Raw genomic sequence first — 24,706 nt, forward strand, 5'->3', positions numbered from 1 at the left:
TTTTCACAAAATGCAACACTTTCTAAGAATAGTGGAGGGAATCCTGTCTTTCATCTGCTCTCCCCCACTCACAGAATGGGTTGTATTCTGTGAAAACAATGCAAGGAATTTTCTAAATGGATGAGTTGGGAGGAAGAGGTAGGAGCGGGAGGAAAGCAGGTGTCGAGAGACTTTCACAACCGCAGCTCTTAAGCCACGCAAGTTTAGAATTTTACAGCTCCGATGAAGATCCAACATCAGTGAAGGGAGGATTTCTACAATAAGAAGCAGCCAGCATTATGTAGGATAACATTCATTGGAAGTTACTCATGTCATTCATGCAGTATAGCAGGAAACATTTTTAACTAAACTCCAGCTTTAAAATAACAAATATCAGGAATAATAATGAATGCATATACACTGCAGTATATACATTTTTTTTTTATACCAAGGAGTAAATTTAAAAGATAAACTGTCAACATAGAAATATCACACCTGCTACTGCTGGCTGGAAGCTGCAAGCCTCATTGCTGTCATATCTGCCGCTGACTACTAAAGCGGACAATACGTTGTTTGAATTTCAAAAAATGGAAGCAGCAGAGTATAAAAATGTTGAATGACTGCATTCTGGCAGATTTTGTATTCAAGCAGTCTGTCGAGAAAAATCTGACCTGAACAAGCAAGTCAAGAGTCTCCAAAGTCTTAAGGTGTTCGTTCACCTTTACTAAAAAAAAAAAATATAACGGTGAACAATGGACACCCTCCCCCACCCTGGTCCCTGCTGTACTTACCACACGGGCTGCCAAGCTGTCTTCATCCCCGCAGCCAGACCAGAAATTTGAAATCACCTCTCCAGATCAATTCTGATTTGCCTGTGCTGTCACTGTGATGGCACTGACCAATCAAAATCTATCTGTTCCGTCCTGGAAGCGATGACAGAGAAGAGTGGAGATTCTAAATACGTGGACCAGCTGCTGGGGCGCTAACAACTCGGCAAACCCAGAGGTAAGTAGGAGTGGAGAAAGGGTGTCTGGTATTCGTTTACCTTTGCAATTTTTATGTAAAGGTGAACTAACCGTTTAAGGAAGAAAAGGATAATGGAACTTGCAGCTTCATATACAAATCATTGACACTTCTCATACTTTTATCCTAACAAGTTTGCTTAAGGCCCCCTTCACATCTGTATGTTGTAGTAACTTGTGCCAGTGCACCATTTTTGGTGCATAGCAGTGTTATTCAATTTGAAAAGCAACCCAATATACTATTACCGCAAATCACATGCCGGGTCATTTCAGATTTTTGAGCCAGGTTGATTTGGCAGCACATTTATAATGAATGGGCTACCTTAATGCAATGTTTGATAATGTACCAAAATGGCCCTGGAAATGTGAAGAGGACCTCATATTGGAGACAGCCATGTTGTAACTCCATCAACACTAATTAACCTAGCCATTTACTAGGAACTGGGCACTGCACCAGTGGTCTAATTTTAATTAATTAAAAGTATGCTTCTTACAATATAAGACACTTTATCTTACTGTGTTTTACACTTATAAAAGTCTTTAATACTACATAAAATTTGAAAAGAAAAAAAAAAAAAAAAGACTGCAGTTCAGGGAGAAGCATGCACATCTTCCTTACCTGTGTGGTCTGAACTACCCAATCCACTGTCTAAGTCCTCATGTGACTAGTATCCAGGACCCTTAGCCAACTTTTACACTTCTCTATAGTAGAGGATCCCCCCAAAGGCTTCTATAAGTAAAAATCTAATACTGGTAATAAAGAAGGGTACTGTCATTCCTAAAAAATTAATCACAGTAGGACTAGTAGGCAGATTGTAACCACACAGAAAAGTACTACTTACACTATGTACGCACTTCCCTTAGACTCCCTGATCGTCTTTATGTAAATTGCAAGTCGTCCTTAGCAGCTCCATTCTCTGTTCCACACCTACCAATCTATTCAATAACCTGCATAAAAAGCTTGGTGAAAACATTCAGATTAGAAAGTGTCTGTGCGTTTATCCAACATATTTGCAGTTTAATACATTCTGCTGCACACTGCAAAGTAGGTGAAAAAAGGCCCATTTTTTTAAGCTGAAATCAAGATGATTGTTTTATGCAACAATCTGAAAAAAATAGGCTACCAACAAAAATTGTGACAATTCTTTTCCGACTTTTTTTTTTCTTTTTTTATTTCCTTATCTACCTCAAAATAGTCCAAATTCAAAAATATGGTACATCCTTATCAGGATAAGACAAACATAGTAAATACATAATATTTCCTTCATTAAAAATAAATTAGGAAAAAGGTCATGTAAAACATAAGGGAAAAAAAACTGGAGCAAAGCAGAATAACTAAATACGTTTCAATTTGCATTTGATAACCTGAAAAAACAGACATGGATCCTTACTTGCTGCTATAGCTCCATTTTCTTGCCCTAATCTATTTAAGCAACAAAAGGGCTAATATTACTCAGATGAAGTCCCACCCTTCTTAAAAGAAAAAAAAAGAAAAAAAAGAAAATTAACATATTTTATAATACCCATGATGGTAGGAACACATGGCATACATTAAAAGGTTTTTTAAAAAAGTAATTGTAACAAACATGATTTCTGCTCAGTGCCATAGTTCATAAATAGTTTATTAGGAGTTTAATAGATAGGAAATTGAGGACTTTTCTTTCCAAATGGTACTTTGACTGTAAATCAAGCTTCAGCATATTTGTACTTCTGTTTGCTCTTCAACTTCTTCAGCCTCTGTGTTACTTGGAAGTAACAACTGACCTTGTAAATCTTCTTGATAAAAAGCAATATGAAAAAGATCTTTATGTTTGAGTGTTGCTCTGACTTATCAAGAATTTGATTCATTACATTGGCAAGTAGAGGAGCAATCCAATACGAAAATTAGCAGTCACACAGCACCACGTTGCTTTACCCCCGTTTCAGAGGTGATGGTTAAGGCAGGATAACATCTGCATGAATTATAACACTGATGTACCACGGCAACAGAGCAAAAAAAAAAAGAAAAAAAAAAAAAAAAAAAAAACCAAAAACACTGCACATACACTCACTCGCACAACATAACATGTTTGCAAGAGTTAATATATAAAATAAACGTAAAATTTACAAACTGCTCCTGGATAAAAAATATGCTGCAGTTTCACAGATTGTGTTGTATTTTCTTAATGGAATACTTAAATATACAAATGAAACCCTCATTACTGGCAATACATGACATAGGTAAACCATAAAAATTATCTGTAAAATCTCTGTAAATCATCATTTACCAAAGCTTTGATTTTTTGGGTGGACAGGTTGTACAAAAAACAGACAAAGCAGTGTTATGGAATAACTTAGCAGTCAGCCTCTTACTGCACAAAGTAGTAATATGATGCCATCATGTTACTACTTTACCTCCAAAACGGCTGCTGCCAATACATGCCTGTGGTTAGAATCATTTAAAGGAAGCACTACAAATGGCGGTTTAGCAGACGGAGGTGATTATTATGCTCACCTGTACCCGCATTACAACGATCCTTCTGTCCTACACACTGATGCAGCACTGAGTTCTATTAGCCTCCCACGTCTATCGGCTGGTTTCTCCTATAGAGGTCTTAAAGATAGACAGTTACTGCAAACATAGGATGCTGTAGGCTGAAGGGAACTGGAAAGCATGGAGGTAAGCAAGACTCACTCCTACTGCACCTGTTAAAACCTTTCCTCTTCCCAAACAAGCTTCATGTAGGAACTGCATAAAAATGGAGTGCACACTATTCTGCTGCTTTTGAGTGATATACCTTCCACAATAAAACAATATATTTTACTGCATAATCCTGTGACATAACAGCTTCTCAAGCACATGCATTCATACACACACACACACAAAAACAATGTTTTTGTCACCATGGTCAAAATATGAAGAATGAACAGAACACTCGGGGCAGTTTTTAGTCTTGATCCATAGATCTTATGAAATCTTGCATGAATGTTATGCTTTCACTCTGCTCCATTACTAACAAGCCCTGCAAATCAAAGAACTAAAATAACTTGAAATAAAAAAAAATAAAACAGTTGTCCCACTCTTCTCACATCACAAGTTTAAAACATTTCTGCCGTGCTTTGTTGGACAGACACACGTACAATGGCTTAAATTTTTCTTTTTTTTTTGTCCCCCCGAATATCGCCAAAGTCTTCTTTTTAATAACCATTGTTTTCATAATCCGAGGTCCTTCATCAGTCATGTTTAAAGCTCCCATTGACCGTTAGTGAATGCTCTCAGTTTAAGAATCCAGAACGGTCAGAAAATATGCCTTGTTTATTAATAGTTAATCTCCTGCAGGCAAGTCAAGTTCTACACGGATATTTCGTATGTAGTGCCTCCAACTCCTGTTACCTTCTTAACACTAGAATGCCTGGAAGGACTCACTGTGTTTTGTGAGCTTGACGTGGATCCCAGCCGACACTCAGGCCTCGATAATCCCTTTGGCTGTCCATTTATCTTACTATGAGGCATCTTCAGGTCCTCCCTAGAGAGAAGAGAAGATTATTACATAGTACTTATGCAAATAAGGAAACTGACCCTAAATCTCCACTTTTTAGCTTCATACATAATACCTACATTTGATAAACCTTTACAAGGATATACATTCGTATTTATTAGCAAACACGTGCCTGTTGCAAAAAATGTTTCTGGCCTCGAAGTGTGCCATTACACACTGGTATGCACCTCTATCTAATCATCAAGTATTTTAGCTGGACACCCACAATCTGCTCAAGTGTGCCAACTTGCTTGATCTGTTATGGTGGGCAGCAAAACATGTCAATAGTAAACCAGGAAAGTGGAGAGACAGACACATACAATCTTGGACAACGGTTTGTAGAGGCAGAGCTGCTCTTAGACTGTGAATGAAAGAAAAAGGGGAAGACTAACAACTGACTGCAGACTGGAAGTGGGTGCAAGATGATGCAAAACTGTAACCAACTGGAGCAAACCAAGGAAGAGAAAAAGGAAATATGGTTGTGTTCAAAATAATAGCAGTGTGTTGAAAAAAGTGAATAAAGCTCAAAATCCTTCTAATAGCTTTTATTTCCATACACACAAATGCATTGGGAACACTACACATTCTATTCCAAATCAAAACATGAAGAAAAATAGATCAAATTTGTGTTGTTCCTCTAAAGAAATTGAAAAGTGAATATTAGACTGTTCAAAAAAATAGCAGTGTTTGTATTCTTCTTTACAAACTCAAACATTCACTATATAAACTGAAAAATGTTTGAAGATTTTGCTTTCCTTTGAATCAATTAATATTTAGTTGTATAAGCTCTGTTTCGGAGAACTGCTGTACATCTGTGTTGCATGGAGTCAACCAACTTCTGGCACCTGTGAACAGGTATTCCAGCCCAGGATGATTGGACTACATTCCACAGTTCTTCTCTATTTCTTGGTTTTGCCTCAGAAACTGCATTTTTGAGGTCACCCCACAAGTTTTCTATTGGATTAAGATCCGGGGATTGGGCTGGCCACTCCGTAACGTCAATCTTGTTGGTCTGGAACCAAGATGTTGCACGTTTACTGGTGTGTTTGGGGTCGTTGTCTTGTTGGAACACCCATTTCAAGGGCATTTCTTCTTCAGCATAAGGCAGCATGACCTCTTCAAGTATTCTGATGTATTCAAATTGATCCATGATCCCTGGCATGTGATAAATAGGCCCAATACCGTATTATGAGAAACATCCCCATATCATGATGCTTGCGCAACCATGCTTCACGGTCTTCACAGTGTACTGTGGCTTGAATTCAGTGTTTGGGGGTCGTCTGACAAACTGTCTCCGGCCACTAGACCCAAAAAGAACAATCTTTCTTTCATCAGTCCACAAAATGTTGAGCCATTTCTCTTTAGGCCAGTCAATGTGCTCTTTGGCAAATTGTAACCTCTTCAGCACATGTCTTTTTTTCAACAGTGGGACTTTGCGGGGGCTTCTTGCAGATAGCTTGGCTTCACATAGGTGTCTTCTAATTGTAACAGTACTCACAGGGAACTTTAGACCTTCTTTGATCTTCCTGGAGCTGATTGTTGGCTGAGTCCTTGCCATTTTGGCTATTCTTCTATCCATTCCAATGGTGTAGTTTTTCACTTTCTTCCACGCCTTTCAGGTTTTGGTTGCCATTTTAAAGCATTTGCGACCATTTTAGCTGAGCAGCCTATCATTTTCCGCACTTCTTTATATGTTTACCCCTCTCCAATCAACTTTTTAATCAAGGTACGCTGTTCTTCTGAACAATGTCTGGAACGGCCCATTTTCCTCAGAATTTCAGAGAGAAATGCACTGTAACCAGCATGTACAACATTTGCTGCCTTCCTTCCTTAACCATTAGCCGCCCGGCCAATGGCCGTTTGGCGGCTTAAGAAGTGCTGCGGCATTCCGGGTGCACGCCATTTGGCGTGCACCCGCACATGCGCAGTTTGTGGTAATGCAGAGCCTCGCAGCGGCGCGATCTGTCACCCGCCGTGTACCTCGGACACGGCCGATGACAGATCTGAGTACCGGCCCCTGTTGCTGGTACCATGTGACCTGCTGTGACCAATCACAGCAGGTCACATGACAGTTGTATACAATGGATGGCTTCATTCATGCCATCCATTGTATACTACTGTCTAGCTGTGAATGGTCACAGCTAATCACATGCACATGTCATGTGATTAGCTGTGACCAAATCACAGCTAAGCACAAAAAAAAAAAAAAAAACCTGAATGAATCGATTTCATTCAGGTAAATGCTTGCTTATAGCAAAGTAATTCTTTGCTATAAGCAAATTGTGTAAAAAAAAAAAAAATACTGATCACTTCCCCAAAGTAGTACAATGTTACTATGGTAACATTGTACTACTTTGGTCATAGTACAATATGAAAAACAAATCTTAAAAAAAATAAAAAAAATGTAATAAAAAATTAAAAAAAAAATATATATATATATATATATATTTTTTTTTTCATACTGTCACCAGTCAGTGTCCCTGTTCACCGCCTTGCCAGTTATATGATGACGCTGTACTGCACTGGTGACAGTATGTAAAAAAAAAAAATAGTGAAAATAATTTTTAAATTTTTTTTATTTTCCGAAAAATGACAAAAAAATACAACTTCAAAAAACTCGCCATTCCTCTTATAAAGTACGTCGGACTGTCTACTCTGCAAAAAGGGGTCATTTGGGGGGATATCTGTACTGTTCTGACATTCTTGGACCTCAAGAAATTAGATTGGCTGTCAGTACTTCAGGATTGATCAATTTTCAGATCTATACCATAGTTTGTAAACTCTATAACTTTCCTACAAACTAAATAATACATCCTAATTTGGGTTATTTTCACCAAAGACATGTAGTAGAATACATCTCGACCTAAATTTATGAACAATTATTTATTTGTAAACTTTTATAACAGAAACAAAGAAAAACGTGTTTTTTTTCAAAATTTTTGGTCTTTTTTTGTTAATTTAGCAAAAAATAAAAACCCCAGCGGTGATTAAATACCACCAAAAGAAAGCTCTAGTTGTGTGAAGAAAATGATAAAATTTTAGTTTGAATGACAATTGCGCGGTCATACAACATTGTACCCAAAGTGTGAGAGCGCTGAAACGTGAAAAATGGCCTGGGCAGGAAGGTGTAAAATTGCCCGGTATTGAAATGGTTAAATAAGGGCAATAATTGCCACCTGTTTTTCAAAGAATGAATGCCCTCACTAATAGAACTCCACACTGCTATTATTTTGAACATGCCCCTTTCAATTAGTGATTCAATTACACAGAATCTGCAGCATGCATGTCATGACTGTTGGGTCTGTTGGATTTCTATTACTCTACTACACCTGCTAGTAAATTATTTGCCATGCAGAAATATCATTTCTACCAAAAACAGTGATTGATCAGGTTAGTGATGTCTGACTGCTATTATTTTGAACACAACTGTACATCAGCACACATGATCACACTATAAAATAGAGGGGAGATAAGCGCAGCAGCTAACCAATTACCTTTAGGACTGAAAAATCAAGAAAGTAGAGCATGGGCTGACCAACAGCCAGACACCGTGAGAGGAGGCAGAGTGGAATCAGATCACAAACAGGTAAAATAGGTACCGTATTTTTCACCGTATAAGACACACCTGACCATAAGACGCACCTAGGTTTTAGAGGCAGAAAACAGGAAAAAAAAAATTCTGAACTAATGGACTGCAGACACAGTACAGGAGATGACCAGAGGCTGCGGACAGCACAGGGATGACCAGAGACTGCGGACAGCACAGGGATGACCAGAGACTGCGGACAGCACAGGGATGACCAGAGACTGCGGACAGCACAGGGATGACCAGAGACTGCGGACAGCACAGGGATGACCAGAGACTGCGGACAGCACAGGGATGACCAGAGACTGCGGACAGCACAGGGATGACCAGAGACTGCGGACAGCACAGGGATGACCAGAGACTGCGGACAGCACAGGGATGACCAGAGACTGCGGACAGTACAGATGACTGCTGACCTTTGGGGAGGTGGGGAGCGGGTACCTGAATTTGACAGGTACCTGCTCTTACTTCCGCAGAGTTTTTGTTTGATCTTACCTGTTCCTCGATCCAGCCGCGCGCTGTCTTCCCGGCTTCTGTAATGGCGCTCGGCATGACAGCCGGGTGCCCAGTGCGCATGAGCGAGAAGCACTTGCGCTTTGTGATTGGTCCGGCGGCTTCTGGGATCTGTCATGTGTCCCAGGTACCGCCTTACCATTCACAAAAAGCACCGCTTCTTGCGTATGCGCACTTGGCACCCGGCTGTCATGCCCAGTGCCCACACTACAGAAGCCGGGAAGACAGCACGCCGCTGGATAGAGGAACAGGTAAGGTCCCGCTGCAGAGCTGAGCGGCCGGCCCGGTATTCTGACACGGCCGCGGTGGAAATACCGGACCGGCCACTCCATATTCGCCCCATAAGACGCACTGACATTTCCCCCCCAGTTTTGGGGAAGAAAAAGTGCGTCTTATACGGCGAAAAATACGGTAGGTGGTAGGTAAGCACAATGAGAGCTGATCATGAACAGGGATAAAAAGAGGCGGAGCAGACCTGGTCCTTGTAGAGGAGTGAAGTGACAGCTAACTGCAGCCTACTAGGACAGAATGCAGAGCAGGATTTGTTCATGGCCCGAGGGGAGAGGGCAGAGAGGGAGCTGAACATTAGGAGAAGGCACAAAATGAAACATCTAATTGTAGACCACAAAACAAAAAGATACCGTGGGCGTTTATCCTAGGTCAAAAGGAGAGAGGAATGGCAGCTGAGTTTGGATCTTTGGGACTGTAGGCAATGCAGGATTCAGGGCTAGGGGATATGTTGAAGGAGAAGGTGAACATTACTAGAAAAATGAATCAGTGTTAAAGGGCTGCAGTTTACTAAAGCCCCTAGCATTCTTCATCCTCCACCTACATATTTCAGCAGTATGCTCCAGGGCATATTCAGCTGACCAAAGTGTTCAATCAAAATTGTGGCATAGATGGATGGATGAACATAGTTTGCAAGTAAAAACTGAATTTATGGATTGGTATACTGTTATCACTGTTCTGATACATAAACTTCAGTCAGGGTTGGCTCACACCAGTGCAGAACGCTGCAAGTTTCTGTAGAAAAAAAGACAAAGCTCTTTGTAAGGGCACACAGAAAATAATGGCTCTCTTTATGTTCAGTTTGCACTTCCACACTGCAGGGCAGAGCGGTGCAGAAAACTGCAACATCTGCAATTTTCTACACCACTTCCCAGTCGCCTTTGTCCCCCTGCGTTCCTATGCACAGCAGATGAGCTGTCGTGCACAGAAACGAATGCCATGTCAAATTTAGAACAAAGAAAAAAAAAAGGGGGGGGGGGGAGAGTGCCTTACATTGTAAAGACAAAAGGCACAATCCCCTGGCTGCGATCACTACTCAAAGAGAAAAACCGAATGTTTTCCTCTGCAGGTAATGTGAACCCTCCAAAGAATTGTATGAATATCCTCTTCTCTACAGCCATTCAAACTGCAGTATTTACAGTATTTATACAACTTGTCTGAGCTTTCAGAAAGCAGGGGGCAGGGAGCTGAAGTTAAATTCTGCAGAGCTCAGCGAGGAGAGCTGAGTACGGATTAAAGGGAAGGGACATGCCCCCCTGTACACAGCACACAGGAATAGAGCTAAGGCTGTCGATCACAGGCTACGTGCTGGAGCTCCTTCCACAGTCATCTTTTTCCTCTTGGAGTCAGGAAAATTTGTCAGACTAATAAAAGATAGTGCAGGAATGAGGCAGCAGTCAGAAATGACACTTAATACTTTGGATTAAGGCAAATGCATACTATAGAGAGATATGCTTTGTTCATATATCATGTCAGAGGTTTACAACCACTAGCTTTGAACACCCAAACATTTGCAGACACTTTTTTTTATTACATATTTTTCAATACAAAGATCAAAATACCAGATATATAGCTCACTATTAGCGAAGGCCAAAGGGAGGTTACAAAGATCAAGTTGTTGTTATAGAAGACATTTCTCAAGAGAAGCCAATACAGAAGAGCATCTATAACATAGCAATTGTTCCCAGTTATGGTTATGTCATATGAGTAGCTACAGTAACAAACGGGTATTAGGGTGCTGGTGCTCCAAGTACATTTCAAATCTGTCCTCAAATATAACCAATGGTCACTGCTTTATGGATATCCACATACCACAGAAGCAGCTAAATCACAGCGATGCAAATGTTAGACTTGAGGACAAGTTTGAGAACCAATACAATAGCTGTAACCTTTTAAAGGAGACCTTTCTCTGCTCCGACAAATCTACATTTATTAATTCAAAGTAATTAAAAAGTGAAATTCAGTGTAGAGATAGTGTCAAACACAGGCTGCGAAATGCCCCCTGTAAATTATCTCCAACATTCTTTGCTTGGGAAATGCCACAGCATTATGGAACGGTCTTTGATATGGACAAAGGAGCAAATACTCTAAATACAATCTTTCAATGCAAGCCAGGAGTTAATGTCACAATAAATGTTGGTATTCTTACTTCTACATGTGCATAGATGTAAAGTGAAATTTTTTTTTTTTTCAGTATTTTATTTTTGTTAGTTACAGTACTGCACATACATTTTGGGTCTTTTGGAACGCTTATAAAATGGTGAAGTGAATAGTTTTTATTTATTATCTACAACGTTCATAAACAGAAAACATCCTAAATTCCAACCCATATTTGGTGTATGGTCCACCCTTCCCTTAAAACAGCATCAGTTATCCCACGTACTCTTGCACAGAAGTAAGGCATTTGCAGGTATGTGGTCCAGTGCATGATTTAGGACCCTTTTACACTGGTTGTCTGTCTGTTTTTTTTGTTTTTTTTTTTTTATTTGTGATTACATGGAACAAAATTGACAGCAATACATCCCTATGGATGGGCAGATATACATTATTATTATAATACAGGATTTATATAGCGCCAACAGTCTGCGCAGCGCTTTACAATATAAGGGAGACAGTACAATTACAATACATTTCAGTACAGAAGGAATAGGAGGGCCGTGCTCATGGAGCTTACAATCTAAATGAGGACTAGTCTCTGCCTACATCCACCCACCTTGAGGCCCATTCAGGTCTGTTGGACCAAACAAAGTTTGTGTTCAGGTCTGCTTTCACTGACCAGCTCACCCAAATGGACTTCAAAGGTCTGTTTTAATCCATCAAGGAAAATTTTAAATAGACAAAAATGTACCATCCGTACTGTTCTGATCTGTCTCAGTGGGGAATCACTCTAGGACCCCTGCTTAGACTGATCAGACACAGCCAAATATCAAATAGGTGCTTAGTGATTAAAAAAAATCAACATGTAAGTGAAAAAACCAAATCATTAAATCTAACAAAGACAGCTGTGTAGGTAGAATGAAACTGGATGAAGAAAAGCCATGCTATACTAACATGTTGAGGTAATTGGAGACCATTTACTGTATAAAAAAAAAAACAAAAAAACAAAAAAAAAAAACAAAGAAAAAAACAAACATGCACAATGGCAAAAATGATGTGTAAAGTGTACAGCCAGAATCAAAAAAGTCTCATATAGGCAGACATTTTAAGCGAGAAAGGCGTTTCCATTTATGCTGTCCAAGTTCAAAAACAAGCAACATTAAAAGCGGTTGTCTAGTCGCCTATGAAAAAATAAAAGTCAGCAGGTACAAAAACTGTAGTACAAAAAAAGTCAGCAGGTACAAAAAACACACACACTCACCTGTCCCATGATCCAGCAATGTGTTCACCCCAGCCATCTTCTGTCCCCAGCACTGGCATCTTAACTGTAGGCACCCAGCTGTGACAGCTTGCGGCTTCACAGTCGGGTGCACAATGCGCATGCGGTCCTGTAGTCTTCTGGGACCTGTCACGTGTTACAGAAGATTGTGGGGGAGGGGCTGGAAAACTTCTGTTTCCAATCGCCTATGCGGTTGGAGCGGGAGTAGGAGCAGGTTCCTGTCAAAAATCAGGGGGGCTCAAGTATGTAAAAGGGGGATACTGATGCCTAAACAATTTTACCTTAATGCAAAAGCAGTGTGCTTACAGTGAAGCACATTGACACAGCACAGAGTAAACAGAGCACACAGTTAACCCTTTGATTGCCCCACGTTACCCCCTTCCTGCCCAGTGCCATTAGTACAGTGTCAGTACTTTTTTTTTTTTTAAGCACTGATCACTGTATTGGTGTCACTGGGGATGTCAGTGACACCAAGTCAGTTCCCCCCAGTGTCAGAATGCCCGCATTAAGTGCATTAATTTACACGTATTGAGATTTTTAATTTAAAAACAAAACAAAACACGACATGTAGCAGAATACATTTTGGCCTAAATTTGACTAAATTTAATTTTTTTTACTGGACATGTTTAACAGCAAAAAGTCAAAATAATTGTTTTTTTTTCTCAAAATTGTCAGTCTTTTTTTTATAGCGCAAAAAATAAATGCACGGGCGATCAAATACCACCAAAAGAAGGCTCAATTCGTGGGGAAAAAAGGATGTAAATTTCATTTGGGTGCAGTGTTGCATGACCGCGCAATTGTCAGTTAATTAACAGCGCCGTAAAGTAAAAAATGGCCTTGTCAGAAAATGGGGTAAATCCTCAGAAGGGCAAGTGGTTAAAGTGTATTGTACAGGCTCAGTGGCTGCAGCTTGCTGCTCACAGGTGTCAAAAACAGCATCAGGAATCAGCTTTGACAGTAGCATCTCAATCCTCCTCCTCCTTCCATTCACAAAAGGCCTTCTACTTTATTTACTAGAATACAATGTGCTCCGTGAATGAAAGGATAGAGATCATGTTGCATCCACACCCCCTCCCAAACGTCATTCACAGAACACCTTGTATTAACCCTGGTCAAAATCTTTTTTTACAGGGTATAAAATAAATAAATAATAATGTTCCCACTGAACATGTAGTCAGGACGTGTATATTAATTTAGTCAGAGTTTTCTAAAAGTAATAGCTACCAAAATTTAAACAAAGTTTTTCCTGGAGTTCTGCTTTATTTTAAAAAGGCTGTGCACCCGAAATACCCAACTGTATGGGACTGGGACTGATCTTTGGTCTGAAGCACATGCATTCAAGCACTGGACTGATCTGAAGTTTACAGTGTGTGTAGGTATGCATTGAGGGTTATTTGAGGTCTGAGAGGTCATATATCTGGGTAGGTCTGCAGCTGCATGCATTGGGACCGATCTGGGGCCTGAGGCTGCACACACTGGGGCCGATTTGGGGCCTGAGGCTGCACACACTGGGGCCTGAGGCTGCACGCACTGGGGCCTGAGGCTGCACGCACTGGGGCCGATCTGGGGCCTGAGGCTGCACGCACTGGGGCCGATCTGGGGCCTGAGGCTGCACGCACTGGGGCCGATCTGGGGCCTGAGGCTGCACGCACTGGGGCCGATCTGGGGCCTGAGGCTGCACGCACTGGGGCCGATCTGGGGCCTGAGGCTGCACGCACTGGGGCCGATCTGGGGCCTGAGGCTGCACGCACTGGGGCCGATCTGGGGCCTGAGGCTGCACGCACTGGGGCCGATCTGGGGCCTGAGGCTGCACGCACTGGGGCCGATCTGGGGTCTGAGGCTGCACGCACTGGGGCCGATCAATGGTCTGAAGCTGCACGCACTGGGGCCGATCAATGGTCTGAAGCTGCACGCACTGGGGCCGATCTACAGTCTGAAGCTGCACGCATTGGAACTGATATGCGGACTGAAGCTACATGAATTGGGGCTAATCTGCGGTCTGAAGCTACATGCATTGGGGCTAATCTGCGGTCTTAAACTACAGGCATTGGGGCTAATCTGCGGTCCGAAGCTACAGGCATTGGGGCTAATCTGCGGTCCGAAGCTACAGGCATTGGGGCTAATCTGCGGTCCGAAGCTACAGGCATTGGGGCTAATCTGCGGTCCGAAGCTACAGGCATTGGGGCTAATCTGCGGTCCGAAGCTACAGGCATTGGGGCTAATCTGCGGTCCGAAGCTACAGGCATTGGGGCTAATCTGCGGTCCGAAGATACAGGCATTGGGGCTAATCTGCGGTCCGAAGCTACAGGCATTGGGGCTAATCTGCGGTCCGAAGCTACAGGCATTGGGGCTAATCTGCGGTCCGAAGCTACAGGCATTGGGGCTAATCTGCGGTCCGAAGCTGCAGGCATTGGGGCTAATCTGCGGTCCGAAGCTGCAGGCATTGGGGCTAATCTGCAGTCCGAAGCTGCAGGCATTGGGGCTAATCTGCGGTCTGAAGCTGCAGGCATTGGGGCTAATCTGCAGTCTGAAGCTGCAGGCATTGGGGCTAATCTGCAGTCTGAAGCTACAGGCATTGAGGCTGATCTGAGGCCTCTGGCATACATTGGGGCTGATTTGAGATGAGAGTGCAGAAATTGGTGTGATTGGAATGGTGAAAGTGCAGGAATTGGAGCTGAACTGGGGTGTGAGGGTGAAGGAATTGAGACTGATCTGAGGTGTGAAGGTGCAGAAGTTGTGGTGATCAGAGAAGTGAAAGTGAAGCAGCTGGGTTGATCAGAGATGGGAAGGCGCAGGAATTGGGGTGATCTGAGGTGTGAAGGTGCAGGAATTAGGGGGGGTCTGAGGTGAGAAGGTGCAGTAATTGGGGTGATCTGAATAAAGGTAAATTACCATTTATTTTACCACTTTCCATTGATCTTTGAAAACACAATACTCATTTCTTACTATTATTCAAATACTTTTTCCTTTTTGATTGATAGTGTGAAGTTGACTTATATATATATATTTGGCACACTTCTCAAAAGGTTGCCTACCCCTGTCATAGAAGTATTTCTACAGTGAAAACGAAAAATTGTTTAGAAAGTTCTTGCTAAAGTGTTGTACTTGAAGGATGCTTTGCTTTCACCTTTCTGTCCAGTTCACCTCACACCAGATCAATAACTTTTAAAGTGGCTGAGCTGGAAACTTCTCAGTATCATAAGAGTGATCAGGCGGCTCTACAGCTGCCCAGATTGCTTTTGCTGAAAGACCAGGAGCATTCTGAAAAGAATGGTACCAAGCTTCCTGCTGAAGCTGCAGCTGTGAGCTTGTTTTAGCTACTTGAAGCCCAGTATGTTTATATACTGCTCAAGGATGTCAAGTGACTAAAGCAGGTGCATCTTCGGTGCGTTTAGAGTTTCTAATCACACCCTGAACACACAGAAATCTACCTTCTTTAAACACAGCTCCTCAGTGCTTCTAAATGTTCAGCTTAAATGGCACCATTACTCACATTCAAATGCCCTCTAAATGCATACAAATGCAGCTTTGACAGCGCCAATGTGAATGAGGACTAAAGTTATGTGCAAGCAGCTATGGGTAGAAGCTCTTCACTAAACAGCTTTGTTTCTTAACAACCATGCAAGTGCAGGGCAACAGAAAACTGCTCCGACAGAGATATGGAGGATGCAGTTGCTAAAAACACTAGTTACCGGTTTCTGCTTTCACAAATTACTGGACCACTGCTAGGACGCATGCAATGAGCAAATTCTGATCAATCTACACGTTTACAGTACTCTCACAGTGCTTAAAAGGATAAGTTCACTTGGTTAAAAATAAAAAAAAATAAATAAAAAAGACCTTTTTTGTAGGTAAAAAAATATGCATTTAGAAAATTATTTTTTTTTTTTGGAGCCTGGGAAGCATTGCACCTGCGATCAGATTGTTGGTGCCATGCAAGACTCCTGCAAACTGTCAGTGTATCCATGTCCCTCTACATCCCGTACAGGCAAGCAGATACAGCCTGACAGGAAGACTCAGTAAACTACCACAGCATTCAACAGAGCCATGGTAGTTCATTGAAAACTACAAGCCAACTGCCACAAAGGCTGTCAGGACCTGAAGTTCACAGAACTCTGAATGAATGACGTGGCTGTAGCCTAACAGGGCCGCATGTGACAGCTAGTACATGGAACTTTTCCCCTTACTGCTATCGGGGGGGGGGGGGGGGGGGTTCAGAAATCGTGAAGCAGCTGCAGCACTGGGAACATATTGTACGTTCCACCATAAAAACCGGTGGAACAGTAACATGTTCCCAAACGTGAAGTTAACCTTTAAAAATGGTTTTATTTTTTAGTTGACAAGGAAAACAATATACACTGCATGCACGGATTTCACAATGTATGTAGGCATTGAATGTGTTATTGGTGTTTTGGGGATTTTCTACAGCTCACTTGCCTGTGGATACCCACAGATGGTTTAGTGTGACATCACTCCTAATTGGACCAAGCTGGCCGACTTTTACTCGCAAGATTAATTAAACTCTCCTAATGGGGACATTTACAAACAAACAATACTTTTTTGCATTGCTCTGAATTCACATACGCCATCAGTTAACCAACACGTGTAGGGCTGCCAATGCGATTTGTCAGTTCAAAATTGCATGATAAATGGCACCCTATCTGTGCCTATGGAACCATTCAAAATCGGTGAGACTCAGATTTGCACAGAATTCAATAAAGGTTCTTGTACTATTTTTGGAAATTTCATGTGTGATATCTGTGCATGAAGTCTCACAAATATCGGCAAGCCACACAAGAAATTGCACTGATCGGTGGCTTTTAGCTGAAGTACCGTGATTCCAAAGCCGCATTCGGTGTGAACCAGGGCTTACTGTCTCTGGATTAAACTTAGAAAAACTATGCAGAAAAGTATGCAAAACTCCTTAGTTGTATATATTTTTGTGATCAGTGCCTCAGAGAGCACGGATAATGTGGGAATGGCATTACAGCCCGGAAACTAGCATGAAGTGGTTCATAATTACTGCTTGCAAAAATGTTACTTTTAACTGTTTAAAAAGGCTGTGCTTTGTAAATGCAGACAAAAACAAAATAAAGGATCGCATTAATACCAGCCCCCACGACTGCTGAAATATACCTTTCCTTTGCTCCCAGGCCAATCGCAGGGATTTTTTTACATTTATAATTTGTACAGAAGACTCTGGACTGAGGAGTTGCTACTGAGATGGAAAGTGTTAACAGATGCTTAAAATACTGACCATGGATGCAAATTTTTCTATTTTTGGTTTACAGATCTGAAATTTACTTATCTTCATGCACTATGTACACTGACTAATAGAAAACAAAGCAATGAGTTCAGATATGTAAAAACAAACAAAATACTGTACTAATAAAAATGATGTTTTTTGCAGCCATGTGCAAGGGCCCTTACAATATTCATTTTGTAGGGAAGCAACAGTGCAAAAAACAATGGAGATATGGCACTATGTGATAATATTTTGTTACTGCAAAAACAGGATGTCCAAACGAAAATAAATTAGACTCCAAGTGAAAGGGTCCATTCACATGGGTGTGGTCCATTCCCTCAAGCAGGGGCTCCATGAACAGATCCCACCCTGATTCAGAACAGAATGGGACAAATGTTTTTTTTACATCCGTGCCCATTCAGTTTTTATCTATATTTTAACAGTGAGCATTTGCACATCTGCGTTGGATCTATGGGCTGCCAGACAGAGGCAGCTCTAGGCTTTGTGAGGCCTTAGGCACAACTTAGACATGAGGCCACACTCACACCCATAATTGGAAAAATAATTCAAGCAATACACATTAACTGCAGAAATTGCATATATTGTATATTAAAAAACAAAACAAAACAGGATTTTCCATATAGCAGCTTAGGGAGGCTTTAGAGAAAATCCCGGTATCACACCCTGTAATGTTCCAATCTGTGTGTTTTTTATGTCTCCACAAGCAGTTAAAGATAAAATCCGTTTCTACAGTGTTCCAATATACCACACAAGTTGACTACAGAGTGTCATATATATATATATATATATACACACATACATACATACACACACACACACACACACACACACACACACACACACATATATATATGTATATACATACATATATATATATATATATATATACACAAACACACATTTATTACACACACACAGTGAAGGTAATAAGTATTTGATCCCTTGCTGATTTTGAATGTTTTCCCACTCACAAAGAAATGATCAGTCTAAAAATCGAATGGTAGGTGTATTGTAACACTGAGACAGAATAGAAACAAAGAATTCCAAAGAAATGCATGTCTAACAAATCATGCACGGATTTGCATGTTCATGACGGAAATAAGTATTTGATCCCCTTCACAAAACATGACTTAGTACTTGGTGGCAAATCCCTTGTTGGCAATCATAGAGCTCAGACGTTTCCTGTAGTTGGCCACCAGATTTGCACACATCTCAGGAGGGATTTTGGCCCACTCCTCTTGGCAGATCCTCTCCAAGTCCAAGTGGCTGACATTTGGAAACTCAAACTTTCAGCTCCTTCCACAGAGTTTTCCATCGGATTAAGGTCTGGAGACTGGCTAGGACCTTAATGTACTTCTTGAGCCACTCCTTTGTTGCCTTGGCCGTGTGTTTTGGGTCATTGTCATGCTGGAACACCCATCCATGACCCATTTTCAATTCCCTGGCTGAGGGAAGAAGGTTCTCACCCAAGATTTGATGGTACAGTGCCCCGTCCATCGTCCCTTTGATGCGGTGCAGTGGTCTTGTCCCCTTAGCAGAAAAACACCCCCAATGCAGAATGTTTCCACCATGTTTGACAGTTGGGATGGTGTTCTTGGGGTCCATAGGCAGCATTCCTCCTCCTCCAAACACAGCGAGTTGAAGCCAAAGAGCTCAATTTTGGACTCATCTGATCACAACACTTTCAACCAGGCCTTCTCTGCATCATTCAGATGTTCAGTGGCACACTTCAGACAGGCCTGTACATGTGCTTTCTTGAGCAGAGGGACCTTGCGGGCACTGCAGGATTTCGATCCTTGTCGGCATAGTGCGTTACCAATTGTTTTCTTGGTGACCTCTAAAATAAAGTCACACTGCAAATCATTTGCCACAAGGTCTGCTTAAAGTGGTAGCAAACACTACAGGACAACTCAGCGTCATTTAAATCTGTACAATATAACTTACTAGTAGGTAGCTTTAAACATTTTTCAAGGTGAGCCATTTAGGATATATCGCCTGCTCCTTCGGTCTATTACGTCATTCGAGCATGCGCATCGGAATTCCTCCAGATGGCACACTGAGTGTGCCGACAATCTGTAGAGTGATGTGCCATGTTTACGTCAGCATTACTCCTCGGCATTACAGTGTAATCCCGCGAGAGTCATTAGTTCTTGAAACTCCGTGTAACTATGTCACAGGGGATGTTTACACAATGACGTACAGAAACAGCACAGGCTTGGTCAGAAAGGGTAAAATCATGGAAACTGTTGAGGGAAACTGAGGCTTGGCTTACTCTTATCGCACATGCACGATAATCCCACCATGAGGTATGAGAAAGGGCAGAAGTATGGGTTGGAAAGGCAGCAAGAGGTTTCCACAAAGATGGAGCAGGCTTCAGCCAGGACAGACAAAATTACAAATAAGCTGCAGAAATAGTAGGAACATTTACAAGACGCTCTAGCTGTCCTGTTGTGTTTGAAAATGCATTATATTGTGCTATTATGTTTTTCCTGAATTTTCTGCATCGAGTTTACTACCGCTTTAAGTGAGACAGGGCTCTTAAGGCTGCCCGAGCACAGCAGTGTTAGGCTAGGTTCCTACAGTTCCGCTGCAAATTTCTCGTCTGTTTTCACTGCAAATTTCCAAAAACACCTGTGATTTCCAAACAGGGTTGAGATGCAAATTTTTGTACTTCAACAATAGCTAATTGTTAAGGAGTGGGACATGTCTAACAACCGATGGACTCATCCCATGTCAGCGGGCCCCCCCCCCCCCAAAAAAAAAATATATATAAGTGTGGGGTCCCTCCCCAAATACTTACCACCCCAAAGCACCTTGTCCCCATGTTGATAGGGAGACAAGGTCCTCTTCTCTACCCTGCCCCTCCACCCATCTACCCTTGCTAGTGGTAGAGTACCCCTAATCATTAACCACAAGAAGTATCAAAAAGAAATACAAACACAGAAACAAATGCCTTTACTAAAAAAAACAAAAAAACAAAAAACAAAATGTCCCCTGGTCTAAATCTAGCATTACGATTAATGCTGCGCTACCCCGAAACCCCCACCCCCTAAAATCAGGTCCGCTCCCGCCAACTGGCAGTTCTTAAAAGGCTAAGGGGTGGGGTAACTTGGCGATGTCACCAGGTAGCCCTGCGTGATCCCATCAACCCAGCAAGCACCAGTCAGTGATGTCACAAAGGGGCGGGGTTAATCCCATATTCCCCCCCAAAGCACCCCCTTCCCCATGTTGAGGACATATGGTCTGGTATTGTTTGGGGGAGGGGTTCTCTTGCTCGTCCCCCCCATACCAAAGGGTCTGGTATGGAATTGGGGGAGGGGACCTCTCGCCCAAAAAAATAAAACTGGCGTGGGGTTCCTCCCTCAATTCCACACCAGACCCTTTGGATGGGGGGGAAAAAAATGACAAGTGAGAGCACCCTACCCCCAAACCATACCAGGCCACATGCCTTCAACATGTGGAATGGGGTGCTTGGGAGGGAGGTTAACCCATCCCCTTTGTGACATCAGTGACTGACGCATGCTAGGTTGATGAGTTTATAAGGGGTGGGGTCACTTGGTGACATCACCAAGTGGCCCCACCCCTTTTCTTTTTAAGAACTAGCAGATTCTCCTTACAATCCAGACGCGAAGAGCCTGGTAAGGATTGGGAGAGGACCCAACACCATTTTATTTTTTTTCTTAAAAAAGAATTGCCGGCAATGAAAAATTCCTGTTTTTCTTTGCAAACAGCTGAAGAGTCATCGGTCGTTAAGGACGCGGCCGCTAGCTTCCCAGCCTGCTCCTCAATAACCAGCTATTGTTAAAGACACCGGGGGCCTCCAGCTCCAAAAATTCACATCTAAACCGCATCTAGAAACTGCAGCTGAACCGCTAAATAGCGTCTTTTGAAATATGCTGTGAAAATGGATGGGAAATTTGCACCATACATGTGTGAACCTAGCCTTAGGCAAATTAGGCGGGCGCAAGGCCTTAAGCGACCGCCTAATTTACATAATTAAAGAGCTGCCTCTGCTGCTAGATGCAAATGAACTTGAGTCCGCTTACATTAGATTACCTCCGAATTTTCACATTTAGGTCCATCCCTTTCCGGACCTGGACAGACTCGGAGGTAGAAGGATGTAAATGGGCGCATGTTTATTTATATATGCCTGCCCATAGCCTTGCCTGGGGCTTCCGATAAAATCTACCTGAAAAACCGACAGGTGGAACGGATCAGAAAGCCTGTGAAAGCAGCCTTAAAGGACAAACCCTCCCACTGTAGATTTCACTTACACGCTTGCTTACCTTAAAGTGTATTTCCACTTTTGCAGTCAAATTTGAAAAAACCCACTACATGTTTGCTACGTGTTCCCACTCACACAGCATGCCGAAAATAAACAAAAAAATTTTTACCTTTCTAGTTAGGCAAACTGCAAGCTATTCTGAACCATTATTAAAATGAAAGGAAATTCAGTTTGTTCCGATTAACAAAAAAGTGACGCAGTGCGATTTCTGTCATTAATATGTGGAAAGCTGAAAAACCTTTTCATCTAAATTTTCATTTAAAACAGGTGCAAGTCACATGGACACACATGGGCACATAGATGTGCTGTTAACATGCTGCAATTAATAACATACATGGGAATGTTTAGGCTCCATTCACACTAGTGTGATTTCAGATACGACTTGTGCTGCAAAGAATCACAGGGTAATGGAATTCACATTGTTTTCAATGGTGCCCATTTACATCAGTATGATTTTGGAAAAGATTCCTGTACTAGTTTGGTGAGATTTTGGTTCCTATAGAATATGCACACCTTATCAAAGTTGCATTCAAGTTTCACTACATAATCGTACTGAAAAAATTGGATCAAAAATCAGATCACGGCCATAAACATCACTAACTGTTAAGAAATAAGAGTAGTGGAAAAGGCAGCCACAGTAGTTAAAGCGAAACTCCAATCAAAAGTGGAAATTCTGCTTTAAAGCCTCGTTCCCTGCTCCCTGTTAAGGATTGGTACCTTTGGGGAGTGGGTGCCCTATTTTGACAGGTACCCTCTCCCACTTACGCTGTGAATGCCTAGATCCCCCCCATAGTCTTCTGGGACACGTGACAAGTCCCAGAAGACTACATGACCATCCACAAGGCGCAGCACCCCTTGCACATGTGCATTGGTCACCCGGCTGGAGTTGGGCTTTAAGTGTTTTTGATGCTTAAAATAATAAATACTTGACAGACTCTAACCTTTAACCAGTTTATTCAAAACAAGTTATAAACTGCAATTGGTCTATCTGGTATAAGAGAAGGATATATGCATCACATTTTAAAAATATACATTAAAAATTAAGAAAATTAAATAAAGCACCACTTTGAGCATTCCCATAAATTATATACCGTACTTTATTGGTTATAAAAAATAGTCCTGGGATGCACGACACTTGGGACATGCAGTCCCAGGCACCAGGCAGTTGGGGTTTTTTTCACATTAGAGATCCGTACACCCGATGAGAATATCGCACAGATGATATTTTTTTTGTTTTGCATGCTAGACTCCATATTGAAAATTAAGAGGTTACTCAACTTACAAAAATTCTCATACGACAGCATGGAATTTCCTAAGCAATGTAATGTATTGTATTTGTATTATATTATCTGCCAAACACTGCACTGATTAAATGAAAATTGTATGATCTGGTATTGTAAAAGCAAAATTCTCATGTTTGTCCCTTCGGATAATTTCGGATGAACAGTCGTGAACGGCTGTTGAAAGCGGTGTACTATCGATCAGGTTATCGTACAATCACTTCGAAAGCAGTTAATTTTATGTACGATTGCCGGTTCATGTGTACGAGGCTTTAGCCGTGCTGCAGAGAAGCAGCCTCTTTCGCCTGGGTTCACACATATGTATTGAGATCACAATGTCATTCCGGTTTCTGAGTGATTTCATTTCAATGCACAAAAATGCCGCCCATTGACTTCAATGCAAAAACACCCCCCACTGACTTCAATGCAAAAACTCCTGCAATAACAATCCTATGTGAACATTTATCTCCGCATGCCACTCTACTCTATTACTTAGAAATCTGGAACGCACCGCTAAAAACTCACACAGGACCCTTTTTGCAATGGCACTCAAAAAGCATCTGCGTGAACACCCTCAACAGGAACACACAATATCTAGCCTATCATGCGAATCTGTGAGTTTGAAAACGCATCCAGAATCGCATGTGTGAAACAGGGTGGCTCTATTCACTCCTGGGCATTTAGGGATTGCAGCAGAATCGCTGCGATTCTGCCCGTGATAGCAATCCGCAGGTTCAGGTGCCATTATTTCAATGATGCAGTTTTGTCGTGATTGTCTCGCGGCAAATCACACTGCATAAAGCTTATCACCCAAAATAAGCTCCTGCTCCTTTTTGGGTGAGAAACTTTACGCGATGTGATTTGCCACAACTGCCACGCAGTAAATCATGCTACATTGAAAATAATACCACCTGAATCTGCTTTTGTGTCTGGCGCAATCCCAAAATGCCCAGCTGTGAACGGGACCAAACTGAGCGAACACCGGAGCTTCATTTGGCTGTTCCCTTTCCGGACGAGCACACAATCGGTGCTCATTACACTGCAAAGTCTCTCTCTTCCCTGCTAGTCCCCAGCTGTGGTGCTGGAGACAGGCAGGGAGGTGAATAGCAAATAAACTTTTCATGTTTTTAACATTGCACTGTTTAAGTTGCAATAAAGCCCCATTCGTTTTTTAAAAGGACCCAGACATTCCTAAAAGCACCTCAGATTTAAATAAATACAGTTTTGGTTAAAATTATTTTTTTATCAGGACAAGCAGATTGTCAAGAGGGACAAGTAGATTGGGACCCGAATTTAGTCCCTTAGAAAAGTAGTTTAAAAAAAAAAAAAAAAAAAAAAAAAAATCCACACCGCTGTAGTCACACAAATACTTAAAATTAAAATACCTTTCCCTTTCCATAAAAACAGGACCATGTTATTCTAGTATGCCAACTCTAGTCTACGCTACTCAGTCATCCCTTTACATTCTATCCTCCCACAGAGAGAAACTACAGAACAGTGATTCTACAAAAATGAATCCAAACATGGCAAAACACACACAAAAAAAGCAGAAAACAAAACAAAAAACACACAGCCAGCTATCTTCCTACATGC

General features: G+C 41.8%; 1 protein-coding gene across 2 annotated transcripts in view; it reads right to left on the minus strand.

The window, feature by feature from the left end:
- Positions 1-2,134: 2,134 nt before the first annotated feature.
- Positions 2,135-24,706, minus strand: part of ZDHHC8 (zDHHC palmitoyltransferase 8) — a 128,561-nt gene continuing 105,989 nt past the window's right edge. For both annotated transcript variants that reach the window (XM_089672454.1, XM_089672453.1), the window contains exon 11: positions 2,135-4,507. In XM_089672454.1, coding sequence (XP_089528580.1) covers positions 4,333-4,507 — 175 coding nt within the window. In that variant the 3' untranslated portion in view covers positions 2,135-4,332. The remainder of the gene's footprint in view (positions 4,508-24,706) is intronic.

Source organism: Staurois parvus, unplaced genomic scaffold, assembly GCF_062004578.1.
Source record: "Staurois parvus isolate SC_StPar_1 unplaced genomic scaffold, SC_StPar_1.0 ptg000129l, whole genome shotgun sequence".
Lineage (NCBI taxonomy): Eukaryota > Metazoa > Chordata > Amphibia > Anura > Ranidae > Staurois > Staurois parvus.